The following is a 14,812-nucleotide window of genomic DNA, read 5'->3' as shown; positions in this document are numbered from 1 at the left end:
ATCTCAGGTAAAGTGTCACCTCAGGTGGTGGGATGGGGAAATAGGGAGAAAAGGGCCCTAGGCCTAGTGACCATAATGACAGACCTGTGTGCCAAGAGTTTACAGTATACAAGTCATTTATGTATGCGGGTACAGTGTATACCTGTATCCCCATGTACAATGTACAGTACATGTATATCAGTATGTGACAGACTTTTGTACCAATTACACATCAATTAAATATGATAACAATTAAATAATTAATATGTACACGTATGTAGTTAGAAATCCTTGATATGTATATGATAAAAATATTGTATTTTATGTGTATGTGTAAACACTAAAACACAACATGAATTATATGCGACACTCCACATTATTTTAATGTACATGCAGGTCGATGATCATCACTTTTAGTTAATAATCTTTTAATAAATGTACACAACTTTTGCTGCTTAATTTTGATATAGATTTCATATGTTTATACATATATATACGGTATATAGAAATAAATCAAAATTTAATATATCAATCAAAATATATTTCAAATATTATGATGTAATATTACATGTGTAGAAATATATGTTTAAACAGAAATAAGGATTTGATTTAAATAATTAGACTCATCAACGTGGTCCGTTTATCATATGGAATGATTTCGCAAATTTGATTGACTGATCGTCCCAATCGCACAGCTGTTAATTAACCATATAAATTTCTTGCTAGAATTAATAAACAGAGTCAGAAACATATAAAATCTATATTTGTATGTCTCTAACAGAGTTATTTGGGTACAAAGGAAGCTAATAATAAGATTTTTTTAATAAATTTCAAGTTAATTTATTCGAGGACGTATATATAAATCCTTGATTTATTTCAGTTAAATTGTTGACTCTTGACAAAATGCAAAGTTCTGTAACTTTTCAAAAATCAAAACTCATAGGGCACCTGTTCACCTGTATTTTCAGGAATCACAATTTTTGTGTTAATTGAACTGGCTTCATAGGTAATTACAGGATTAGGTGAGGGGCAGTCATGCATGACAAGACAGGTGACCCCTAGCTTGGTTATTGCCCTAGGCCTGGAGCCTGGCCAGTACAGGTAAAATTCACCAAGCGACTTATGAGGGTATAATAAAAGTGTAATAGCCAAAACTGCTAAATGTACAAAATCTGACATTCTAAATGTGAAATACAATTATATATAGCTGTTAATTTCTAGAATGGCAAAAACAAAGATATATGATTCAAATAAATAAATAATAAAATCAAATAAAACAAATTGATTAAATACATGAAATAAATTAAAATAAATATAGCTATTTATATCTAGAATACCTAATATTTGATCTGAGTAAATAAATGTAGCTATTAGTAAATGTATTATAACAAGTATAAAATATTTGATCCTAATAAATAAATATAAATTCATTTATTTTCTGAAAAAAAATATTTAAAGAAAAGATGCATGTGGTCAAGCCATATTGCAGCTTACGGTATAGTCTTTACTTTAATATTAAAACTCATATTAGGCTAAATTACTCAGATGAAACCCATATACATGTATAATAATGTACACCATTAAATGTAGCCATTTTATTTAATAAATTAATTATTTACATACTCACTTAGTTATGCTAATTTTTAAATACAGAGTACATTTGGTAATTCATCTGAAATACTTTAAAGATATTTAAAACCATTCAATGAAATATATACATGAACAGATTGTACATGTACAATTTATGCAATAAGAAGGAGTATCAGGCTCATTTATCTTGTGCACTACGATGTGAACTCTAGTGCACTACAGTGTTAACTCTAGTGCACTACGTTGTTAACTCTAGTGCACTACAATGTGAACTCTAGTGCACTACAATGTTAACTATAGTGCACTACGATGTTAACTCTAGTGCACTAGCTAGTGAACCGGAGTTAACTTTACTTGTGCACTCCAGTGCACTTCACTACCAAGTTTAGCTTGCTCCCAACTGTATGACGTAATCGGGATGCGTCACTTTGAACATTGTATAACAACGTACAACAACGTATATTTACATTTTCACTACAAATCAACTATGTAACCTTACCAATCAACGTTTGCATTCATTTAAACATTAAACGTCTTTCAGTTGGCATTCATAGCCAATATGAATGCAAACTGGAGAAAGGCAAATTCCATGATTACATAGTGTGAAATATAAATATATAAACAAGCGCTTATTATGACGTCATTATCATTGTGACGTCACAATTGTCGTGCCAGCTATCACGGAAAACGGCTGTTCAAATTGCTGTTCCATCCATACGATAACGAATTATTAATTATTCATTAAAGATGCAAAATCCCTTGGATAGCGCGCTAAATGGAATTAGCCTGTGTCCAGTTCTCATTCATATTTGGCTATGAATGCTAACTGAAATACGTTCAATGTTTAATAACTCGTATGTCTATACTAATCAGTCATGAAATGAAAGGCAACATTAACACTGACGCGTAGAACATTGAGGGCATTTTCAATAGCATTCAATATCCCGTCTTCATTTTCTTTTCGATGTGACTGCTTTTGGACTGTGATATCAGAATTATTTTGCGCCAATTCATCTGCAGTTTCTGTGTTCCTTCCGTTGATATTGGTATCACCAGAGTATCTGGAATCATCTGCAAACGATTCTATGTCAGAGCCAGTATCAAGGGTCAAACTTATTCGCTCTGTTCCTTCGTCAGCAGTGTTTTTACTCGTCTTTTGCATAGAAGCAGCATGCCATCTCTCGTACCAGATGTCGATTTCAGTCTGTAGAAAGACTTCGGTTTCATCTTCAGACGATTCCAGGTCACAGTCGGTGTCAGAGTCGGTGTTATGGGTCAAACTTGTTCGCATTGTATCATCATCAGCAGTTCCATTTCCTGTAACAGTTGAGGTTTCATCGTTAACCCTCATCTGTGATGCCAATCATATCTTGAATAGGAGCGATTGTACATTTGAAGAATCCACAGCAATAGTTGCTATAAGCTCCAGGTTTGTTAAGACAAATGAAGCAGAATTCCTGGCCGCATACACAAACCATGTGCTTACAGTCTTTTATATGTTCAATCAGCGATCCGCACTTTGGACATGCTCGTATCGATGGACACCCTTTAAGACCGACTATCTCTTTAAGCGGAGCCTCCTTTAGGATTTTCAGTATCGGATCTTCATCAGTACAGACATCATTTCCATAGTTACTGTTGCCAAATGGTTCCTCTTGTGCATCCGGGTCATTTCCTCCTGGAAGCTGAAACACTACAAATAAGTGAGATCTGTCCTTCAGGTCCTTTACCATCTGCAGTTCTCTGCCTGAAAGTAACATAATACTGATCAGTTTTACCGGTCTAAACCTAATGTGTTAAATAAGTTATTTGATGATCATTTGTAATATAATTCATTAATGTGCGATTGTTCATTTTTTTTCTCTGTCTAACTTTAACATTTTTTATGAATTCATAGAAAAAAATACACTTCAGATCTATGAATGATACGTATATGTCTACAAAGAATTCAATGATAGATATGTTAGTTACCTGCAAAAAGGACACGCTGACTTGCCTCGTCTATTCCATTCCACTCCGTTATTTTACTCACCAGGTCATCAACTGACGCGTCCTAAAACAAATTAAATAATCATGTATCCAAATACTATGCATGTTTCACAATGATGAAATCTTATCATAAACTTCGTAGACGTGAATTACGTTTACACAACCGAATGTGTAAACGCCTACGGCGGCTGTCATTGGTCGTTATCAACTTCTCTTGATTCTGATTGGTTTTGAACCGTTGGCTACTTTTTATGGCGCATTTGCTTTAAAATTACACATTAACGGATAATTGCTTATCTAAAGTATAACCAACAGACATTTGACTCTGTAATTGGGTACAATATTTTATGGCGGAAAAAAATCATGATGCGAAATGTGTCGGTTAACTTTTCTGAATGTGACATAGTGTTAAAGGGTTCCCCTTGCAAAAATAACCGTCTACACGACACGACGTTTTCAGTTCCTGAATTAGTCCTTTGACGGTATTATTTTAATAACATTACAATGCATCAAACAACGTATTGCAATTCTGGCGGCACAATAACATTTCCATACCAAGGTTTTAAAACATATTTAATTTGTCATTGAACATTTTGTTTTGGTGAAAAATACTGAAAGCAAGACGTAATATATTAATATTTGTTGAAATTCGATTTATTATGTATTTCAATGTATTTTGAAACTTTTCAGGTAATGCTTCATATCCGTAATAGTTTCTGATAAAAAATGACCAGTTTTTTTAATTCGAAGCGCATCTTTCATATGAGTGTCGCCATATTGGAAAAATTCAAACGCCTTCCATTAGACAGTGCCGTATCAATTTACACATCTGGTACGAATCTGCAGAAGGAACGCACGGAACAACAAATCATCTTTTCTTGAGACATAAGGGAACCGCAAGCTATTATTAAGCAGGGGATGATTTCTTTTGTTTCGTTTTGTTTTCACTTTCGTTTTTAAAATGTACAAAATTAAAGTATACAAGTGTAACAGACAGAGCACATGATCACGTAATCACTGCCTCTGCCAGGATTCGAACTCGGGACCTCTGGGTTACTAGTCTGACGCTCAACCGATCGAGCTAAAGAGAAGTTCTCTCTAGCCGAGCGGTATTTAGCGACTAGTATTCACCAGGGTTACAAGTATAAAATTTAAGAATATTACAAACCGGTAAGTTTACCTATACTTAAATCACAATTAACAAATATACTCACTTTGTGTACTTCAATAATGGTGTTCCTGTTACTTCCCGATCTTACAAACAGTTGAATCATATCAGTCATTTTCCTCGCTCAATTAATTTCTTTCTGGTGAATATCGTATAACGCGAAAAAGGATTATCTATCAAACAGTTGATGGCATACTAAAACTATATTAGAAATGAAATACGCTAAAGACAAATCTAGCTATACGTCATGCTTGTTTCTGCGAATTTGTACAATTGATTAATCGTGTCAATTATTCAGCAGTTTAATACAATGCATATCATATAAGTAAATATATTAGGTTTTTAGCTATCAATTGCCAAATATGCAGAACCGTGCAGAACCGTGATCCCCAAAGACCCGTGCTGTAAAGCTTATGTAATAGCCCACCAAAGACTGAATAGAACCACATATGCTCCATTACTTCAGTACGAACATAAATAATAACTAGAATAATACATGTATTGCTTGGCAGTGGGGTTCTCTGTGTAATTCTTAATTAAATCGTGGCTGTCATATTAATTTAATCAAAGACGCCAATGACACCAGGCGATCACGTACATTTAAACTCCCTTATTTTTTATATAAGGAAAAAATAATTAACTTTATAGCATGCATTCTATATCTGGACACTCAAACAATCCTACTTCATAATGACCTATGTCACCAGAAATAATGGAATATCTAAAAGGCCCAAAACATCTTCCTTTTTTTTAAATTGAAGTCAAACTTAAGAATAGGAGAAGATTGAAGTTGATTCAAACACGGAATCTTGAAATAAGGTATAGTATAACAATCACCTTGGCCAAAACTGTGAGTAAAATAAAGTGTGACAATTATTATTTATTAACAACAAGGTCTTTATCCGTTGTATGAATTGTAACATGCACATTACATTAATTAACTTACATAATATATAATAATAATAATAATAAAAAAAACTGTTAGAGGTATCTTCATAATTCCAGCTGTTCCGAAATCAGAATGATTTTTTAGGGTTCCAGCAAAATAAATGTATTTTATTTTTCTTATTTTTTGAGAAAATCAATTTTTTATGTCCCTGTTCCCCCCATACAAAAAATCACTTGGAAGGTCTTTATCACTACGGTGTTGATTCCAGTTTAAAACAAGCGTTCTGACGCCCTTCGAATTTGCGAATTCAAATTCAACAAAAGTAGCGGAACAATATCAATAAACCAGATATTTTCAGCACTAATATCGAGATTAATCAGGCATAGAACTCGATACCAGGTAATAAGAATTTCCTGAAACAGTTGCGATAGGAAAATATTGCGATGTGAGTAAATAAACGTGTAATTTCTTTATTCTGTTTTACCATTTCAAAATTTGACGATTTGATACCGAACATTCCAATGAAGTCACTTTTTAGTCCTCTATGAGCCCGGGTGATTCGACCTTGCAAGCTGGCGTTTTGAAGGAATACGCATTAATTTGTGGTATTATGGTGGCAATTCGCACTCATATACAGCATAACATAGTTTAAAATAAAAATGTAAGTATATCTTGAAACATTTTATTATTTTAACGTCACTTTGACAAAAAGAAAAAGAAACAGTAGGCATAGGCTACAATAAAATGTAAATCTTACAGCGTTTGTGGATACAATGCTTCGTTTAGTAGATGAAATTCATGAAATATTGCACAAAAAAACATCATTAACATGCTTCTGAAACATATAATTAATGATTTTGAATTGAATATGTTTGACATTGTGTGTAAAAAATCTAATTTGGTCTTTCGCCGTCGAAAACCGATGAAACCGCGGTACTGGCATGGGTTGCGAGTAGCCCGAGATACTCTGACCCTGACACTAGACTTAGACATTGTGACAGATAGATGTCTGGCATAGGGCCAGAGCGCAGTAGTACTCGAAAACCTGGAATAAGCCGACACCGTTTGGTATCGGGCCATCAGACTGACCACCGAGAAGCACAACTAACCTTAGTCTATTCAACAAATAAATATTATATCTACCCAAATATAGCAATCCGTCGAGATTAAAGGTGATTTGCATACTACGAGAAAATGGCAACGACGACGAGGGAAATTTAAAGTTGCGGAAAAGAAACTACTATGTTGACACTATAGATCGTGCATGCGTGATAAAATTGATGGCTGTGAGAAGATAAATTATTCATTTGTTGAAAAGACCAAGGTAAGTGGCGATTCTCGGTGCTAACAGATGTATAGCCCGAGATACTCTGACCCTGACACCAGACTTAGACATTGTGACAGATAGATGTACGCCAGACATCTATCTGTCACAATGTCTAAGTCTGGTGTCAGGGCCAGAGTATCTCGGGCTAGGTTGCGAGCAGCTATCGTGATTTTTACGTGTATTTTTTTTTTTATTCATTTAAAAAGCGATCTTTGAAGACTTAAACATCCACATGAACTATCTTTAGTCCAAAAAGTTTCGGCAATAACATTCATTTTTTTTTTATATTTGAGTTGAATCAGAAACATATGTTCACATGGTTGAATGCATCAAATCGGAGCTGGTCCCGACATCGATTTATAGGCCTACCTGCAGTTATCGTGATTTTTCATGCAACTTAGTAGAATTTTACGATGCATACGCAGTAGGCTCGATAGAAAGATATATATATAATCTAAAATAGATAGTATTGTACAATTTCTCACAGCATATAACTTTGATATTCCATGGTAACGTTATAAAATAAAAACTGTCGTTTTCTCAGTATCAACGTAACACGAGCCTTTGCTTCGTCTCGGCGAAATATAAATTCATTCCTCTCAGGGGTGACTTCACCGACGTTCGAGCATTTCGCCAAAAACAAAATCAATAAAATAACAAACAAACAAAGATTATCGTATACCAGGTATATTAAAGAAAAACAAAAAACTTTTTGATTTGTGATCAATGTGTTATTATCACTTTTTTTCTTCACTTTTCTTCATGTTGAAACAACAGCTACATGCACATTACATTTAAAAAATGGTTTTTTTCCTATTAGGAAATACTAAATTATACATCATCAAATACAAATAATGTATTTGCTATTAAAGATAGGTGATTAAAATAACAATGTTATCTGCTTCTTATAAAAAATCACTGTATATAAAAAAAAACAGAAATCTGGCTTAATGTTAACGTGCAGATCTTCTGATCTTTCGATTCTCACCACTGGCGGCATTTTTTTCGTTTTTTTTTTTTATATATATATATATCATGCAAACATGCCTATTCAAACTATTCACAAATCTGGTGAGGGCTACATGGCTACATGTACATGTAGCTATTACTACAAAATAAATTGTATTGAGGATTTACACGGTCCTTACAGTAGGCAAGGACGTATCCTTGAATAGGCAGTTAGCAAACGAAAGACGAGATGACTCCTTTCCTGAGAATCCGGCAAATTATAATAAAATATTGGTCAAGGAGACCCTAGGCCATCGCACCACAATGCACTCGACGTGGTCTTATACATATGTATTGTGTAACTTTTCATCGATTATGTGATCCAGATGTATCTGTCTTCGACAGTTATATTTAGAATTATGAATATGTGGAAGGAACGTATGTACAAGATAAAAGACAACCCATCTCAACTGCTATTCCGGGACCGTGAAATGTAATATTGGTCACCTCAGACCAAGCACAGGGGCACGCAAATTATTCATCATGTAAAATAATTGCTATGTACGTCATATCTACATGACTGAAAATTGCGAAAAATGAATTATATATTATGTAAATATCTGTTAGCTTGTAATAATAATAATAGTATACTTTATTTAAACTTGCTAACATGTTGAGCTTAGCAGCTCGTCTTACACATGGTCAAGATAAATATAAAATATACAAATATACAATGATTGAATGTGTATTGTCAAAATGACAGACATTACAGGCACCACGACAAAAGGAACCTAATTAAGTGTATGATAAATAAACCACACAGGTATTAAGTCCCCTCGAATGCATGGGTAAGATACAAAAAGTAAAAATACACATAAATCAGCCACTGAACACCGCTAGGGTAAAATGCTTCATTGTTCTTAATTACTCGGCAGTATAGACAATGTAGATCTGTATATCATATCACTATATTGCAATGGTTTTTTTAGCTATCAATTGCCAAATATGCAGAACCGTGAACCCAAAAGACCCGTACTTTAAGGCTGATAAATCATCCGAATACAGACGGAATGAAACCACACAACAGGCAGTGGAATGTGACACACATATGCTCCATTACTACAGTGCGAACACAAGCCCTAACTTAAACAATTCATTTATTATACGGCTGTGACGTTCTTCAAAATATTGTAAAAGAAATGATGGCTAAAATGATAATGAGATGACAGATGTTTTGATAATTCGTTAGATTACCACTAGCCGATCACATACATTTAATAATCCTAATGTGTGATATAAGGGGAAATTCATAGAATATTAAAGCCCTTTATCTTATTTGGCCATATAAACAACCCTACTTCATAATGACATATGTCTGTAGGAACGTCACCAGACATGAATGACCATCCAGAAAGGAAACAATAACATTTTGAAAATATTCTTTTATTAAAGACAAAATCATGAAACGGACAGTGAACATTTTAAATCACGTACATCTTAAAATCAGTTATAATACACCCATCACATAGGCCTAAATTGTTTTACACTGGAGTAATATAAAGTGTGAAAACTATTTGTAATATTTATTAACAACAAGGTTTTAATGCATTGTGCGAATTGTACCATGCACATTACATTGAATGAGTGTTGGTAAAAATTACAGGTACCATAATCCAAAGGTGATTAGTGCAGTGTATCTTAAATAAACCTCACAGATATTGAGTCCCCTCGAAGGGATAGATAAGATACGAGAAGTAAAAATGCATATAAATCAGTCACTGTGACCTCGAACGCAGGTGGGGTTATAGGAACTAATTTCGAACACACAATTTAATACTGTGTACAAAATCATACAAGCTACAGTGATACTTTACAATATCTTAATTAATGATGGAAAAGAACAATACAGACGTTTAAATTGTTACATATCTGAAAGCAAGAATCCTTGAATACTCAGTAATTCTTAGTCCTCAATGGCTCCCGAAATTAAGAATCCACATCAGAACACAGATCCACATACAGATGAACATATTTACACAGTATATTGTATAAAATACAGCATATCAGCTCTCCATGCAGTTCTCACATAGCACTACACAATTCCAATCACTCACATATAGGATGGAGTTCATATACACTTTCACTTCCAAATATGCAGATAGGCGCCGTGTTTTTTTCTGCGATTCAATCATTTTTATTTCATAGTGCCAATGTACTGTACAATAACGTTAGCAATGTATTGTCGCTTTAGTTTATATGTTGGTTTTAAATAAATCACTACATTCCTTTAATTTTCAACACATTACTGATTTGTGTTGTAATTATAACATAGACAATTCAGGAAATGAAATGGCATATCTCATTATCAAGTTTAAACGAATCGTAATTCATAGAAGTAAGTACTATTATATAATTAGCCGCTTTAGTAACTTGTCCGGTAGTTCCGGTTGCCGCTTAGGTATTTACAAAGAAAGTCGCTTACGTCATTGAGAACCGGCAAATCGCCTATTTGTGTCAGGATCATCCCTATCACTTCGACGTGGCTGGCTTTGGATTGCAATATCAGTGTTCTGTACCAATTCGTCTGTTTCTTCTTCAACATTCTCTCTTTCGATCATCCTAATAAAAGCTTCCCGTTCCAATTCTTCCATTAGTGTTGAATGCATTTTTCAAAAAGATACTTTAGACATTTTGAGTAGAATTCGACTCACTTTCATCATTTCGCGTTGAATGCATTCGGTTTGATAAAATAGAAATATTCTGCACCAAATTATCTGCATCTTCTTCCGCGTTCAATCTGTCGATTTCGATATTGCCAGAATATCCGGTTTCATCAGCAAACAATCCTAGGTCGGAGTCGGTGTTAAAGGTCAAACGTGTTCACTCTGTATCATCATCAGCAGTTTCATCTTCAGTAACAACTGAGTTTACCTCGTTATCCTCATCCATGTTGCCAATATTCTATTAAATACGAAAGATTGTACAATGACTATTGTAGGCTCCACAGCGATATTCACCATCAGTTCCAGGTTTGATGAGACAAATGAAGCAGAATTTCTGGCCACATACACAAGCCATGTATTTACAGGCTTCTGTATGTTCAATCAACAACCCGCACTTAGGACAGGCACGAATAAATTGACATCCTTAAAGTCTAACTACCTCTTTTAGCTTGGCTTCTTTCATGATTTTCAGTTTCGTATCTTCGCCATTACAGTCATCTATTCCACAGTTACTTGTGCAGGTCCGTATAAGCCTTCTAATTATGTTTGAGAAAGCAATCGTTGGTACAATTATACAGATCGGATAAATGTTTTAATGGAAAATCTATGTGTTATGTACAGTTCGTATATATACAGGATATGGAAATATCCTAGGAAAAAGTCCTTAAGGTAGCTCCATACTTTTGGGAAAACCCATGTCATTTTTTTCTAACAGGTCTTATTTTCTTGCATTTTTCATGTAGATTTCAAATCTGTAAAGATAAATGGGTGTTCTCGAACTACTTTTTGAGATATTTGAGCTTGAAATATACCATCCATGCAAATTTGCTGACCGAAAATAGAAAAATTCGTAAAATTATGTTTTCTGTAATATTAGGGTGAATATAGTCTCGATCCTGTTGATTTTTTGTCCTAAATTTCTTACGATAGGACAATATACAAAACTATTTTATTTTTACAAATGCCAATTAATTTTTGTTATTTCCCAGGACCCTTTCTATACGTAATTATCATGTTTTGTCATATTTTCGCCCGTAAAAAATCAATGAATAGACCAAAAAGGAAATGAAAACCCATGTCAATTTCACAATATTTGTATATGATATGCCCAAGGTAATATGTTTTTCAAATATCATATAAAAAACACGGGGTCCTCGATCAAAATTTCACAATTTTGTAAGCTTGAAGTTTGTAACTCGCAACCCTACCCCCATTTCATCCAGTGCTAAGATGGGTTATATTTGACTATTTTTTGAAAATCATGCCGCAAAAAAAACATTCCACATCATTTCATACGTTTTTTGTGATATTATATCTGGTTTATGTCTGTTTGTTTTTATGATTTTCTCCAAATTGTGTGTTTAAAGAAAATCCGTATGCGATTTTTTTAGAATTCCGGAAATTTCGGTCCGGCCGGGTCCCCTCTTATGATTTATAGCGACGAACGCCACTTCCGGTGTTTAAAAATCCATTCCCATTTACGACAGGGACCGCAAAAACCACAGAGATAGCATATAGTTTTCACTTCACTGCTTTTATTTGATTTATTTAATGATTTTAAACATTCAATATTATATGTAGACAATTTTCACCCATTGAAAAAATATCCAAGTCTGGTGTCGTGGGTTATCGGAAACCATTCTGGAATTCAAAACAACCTCCGCAACTTCCGGTATAGCGTCATATAAATTGGCGCGATTTTCAAAAGTTTGGACCTACCTTAAAACGAATCGTAGGTATTTTTCAAATATCATTCAAATTAATTTTGCTGCTTTTTATTTAAAGGGTTATGATAAAGTAATGTATTTATAGCGATTTATTCAGCGTTTTAGTGATTTCATCTTATTATCATCATTTATCACATAACTGACCCGTACAACCTTGTCATGAGGCTATGTCATAAATATCGTACGGCACACGTGTAATAATTCTATTGTGACGTAACAGGTAATAATGACATCATTATCAAAATATGACGTTGCACGATTGTCTCGGTAGACGAGAACGTCAAATCCTTCTCTGATTTCCTCACTCTTATATAAAAAATGAAATTGAAAGTGTTGTCTACATTTCCATAAATACTTGTTATTTAACTAATAGAATCTTACATGGGTCTGTGAAGTGGACAGGAATATCTCAACCCGAGCTAAAATCTTTCACGAGGGTTGAGATATCCCTGTCCACTTCACAGACCCATGTTTGATTCTTTTTCTCCCATACTTAATAGAAAAAAAATGATGAAATTTCACTCGATTTCCAGCTTTTTCATCGCTCCATTATCGCAGGAACGTCGTTATGCGTCAAAATTGATGACGTCATCTAAAATGCGCGCCGCAGTTACGCCGCATGTAATGATGATGTCACGTTATTGTCTAGCGCGTGTGAGCTGTCTTACAACCCCTGTGTAAGATAGAGTTATCTTCTCCCTAGCAACCACGGGATATCCCTGTGTAGTAAGGGAGAAAAAATAAAATCTCACACCGGTTGCTACGTAATATGAAATTTATCAAACTCATTAAATAAATTACCACCAATTACCATAGCCACTTATGTAAGATCCGTAGATAGGACAGAATCAATGATTGAGTTTCGTACAATTTATCACCCATATCCAATAATGACACTTTGTTCCAATTTCAGCCTGGAGATTTAGGTATGATTCCACGTCCCGAAAACTACCAGTCAGGAAAAGATGTCGAATTCTGGCGGAGTACAAACTGTCAAAGGGTCAAAGGTAGGTATAATATATCACAAATCTCGTTAGTGTATCAACTTGTATATCAAAGTACTCAAAAATGTTTATGCTTTACATATATTTCATGCCTTACAATCACTATACCACAACCAGTATGTATCTCCTAAAAAATGTCAATACAACAAAATCTTAACAGCACTGCGTTTAAGAATAACTATAACGTAAATGAACGAAACAACAGTTAATATCTACATATATGATTCCGATCTATCAAAGATACTTCCCAGCGTTTCACTCCGTCAGAACTGATTGAGTGCAACGAATGGGAATAACTCTTATAGATCAGAATGTATCTATATAAACAATATTAATTGAATTATATGCCAAATATATTTTCATGTTGATTCGATGGCGTAATTTAAAATCAAGTCCACTTTTTCTACAAACTGAAATCATTTAGCTGTGATTTTTTTTAAATTCTAATACCCCGCCAATCAGCTTAAATGAAGGTTTGCCTACAGAAATAAAGGAGAAAATCACACAAGTATTGAAAATGAATTTCTAATTGTAAAAAGTAAAATAAAGTAATATGTTAATTACATTTCAAGCATTGTACTACGCTGACCAGCTCTTCGACAATTTCACGCCACGACAACAGCAATCCTTTCTTCACGAGCAGGGACGGGAACATTCTCGTGACCAAATCAGATCACGTGGTACACCTATGGGCAGCATCGGACCTGTTAGTCCCACCAAGAGAATTCTGTATGGAAAGGGCTACAAAGTCACATGATATTGACTCTGTCGGTCGTCGTAGTGTATTTATGTAGTTAGATTATGCCAAAATATGTGTATTACGTGACGATTAAAATATCATTTACGTCAATAATTATATTAGTTTCACATCATTTTCACTCCCTGATTAGAATAACACTGAATAAAACAACGGTTTTCTATATATTCATATTTGCATTCACTTCTCCAAGTTCACTAATGTTGATATGGAAACAACGACTGATCACCGTCAGAATCCACCTAGAGGATTAAGTCATCGTTGATAACAACGTAAAAACATAGAGCCCAGAATAAGTTAAGATTGTAAATATATGTATAAATTTATTTTATGGCATATATCTTCAGTATATATGCCAGAAAATTGTATTCATAATGCATTAACAATTGTTAGCACAGCTCTTGCATCTATATAGAAATATATTCCATAAAAAGATAGTTTAATGTATAAGTAACGCTCGCTTGCCAAAAAGGTGAGATATCATCGAAGTGTGACCGTAGAAATAAATGATATTGTCAAATTGACAACACCTTCTGCGTATCAAATAGTCAGCTCGGATTAAGCAAACAGTACCAAATGTTGACATTACACAGCAAAAATGTAGAAATTCGCCATAAGAATACGAAATTATTACTGCAGGCTGCCACGTGATTTTTTTCTACTGAAACATTCATGTAACTATCAACTTCGATTGGTCAGTATTCGCTCAGT

General features: G+C 34.1%; 1 protein-coding gene and 1 long non-coding RNA gene across 2 annotated transcripts; one reads left to right on the top strand and one right to left on the bottom strand.

The window, feature by feature from the left end:
- Window positions 1-197: 197 nt before the first annotated feature.
- Window positions 198-4,981, bottom strand: LOC138312237 (uncharacterized). Its single transcript, XM_069253224.1, has 3 exons — window positions 4,773-4,981; window positions 3,541-3,622; window positions 198-3,316 (listed from the first exon to the last, which is right to left on the bottom strand). The coding sequence occupies exons 1-3, from the start codon at window positions 4,839-4,841 to the stop codon at window positions 2,910-2,912; spliced, it is 558 nt and encodes a 185-aa protein (XP_069109325.1). The 5' UTR covers window positions 4,842-4,981; the 3' UTR covers window positions 198-2,909.
- Window positions 4,982-5,313: 332 nt separating this feature from the next.
- LOC138312239 (uncharacterized) lies at window positions 5,314-14,219 on the top strand. Its single transcript, XR_011206889.1, has 3 exons — window positions 5,314-5,545; window positions 13,254-13,347; window positions 13,917-14,219. It is a non-coding gene; the product is annotated as an uncharacterized lncRNA (long non-coding RNA).
- Window positions 14,220-14,812: the final 593 nt, after the last annotated feature.

This window comes from Argopecten irradians, unplaced genomic scaffold (assembly GCF_041381155.1).
Source record: "Argopecten irradians isolate NY unplaced genomic scaffold, Ai_NY scaffold_0258, whole genome shotgun sequence".
In the NCBI taxonomy this organism is placed as follows: domain Eukaryota; kingdom Metazoa; phylum Mollusca; class Bivalvia; order Pectinida; family Pectinidae; genus Argopecten; species Argopecten irradians.
Note: the sequence above shows the minus strand (reverse complement) of the source record. Positions and strands in the feature narration are given on the sequence as shown.

Bases quoted from the DNA above. Each gene is read 5' to 3' on its own strand.
- LOC138312237 (XM_069253224.1), bottom strand. From the start codon at position 4,841: ATGACTGATATGATTCAACTGTTTGTAAGATCGGGAAGTAACAGGAAC. The intron at 3,623-4,772 runs GTGAGTATATTT...AATTTGTTTTAG, and splicing joins CCATTATTGAAGTACACAAA to GACGCGTCAGTTGATGACCT. The intron at 3,317-3,540 runs GTAACTAACATA...TGTTACTTTCAG, and splicing joins TCAGCGTGTCCTTTTTGCAG to GCAGAGAACTGCAGATGGTA.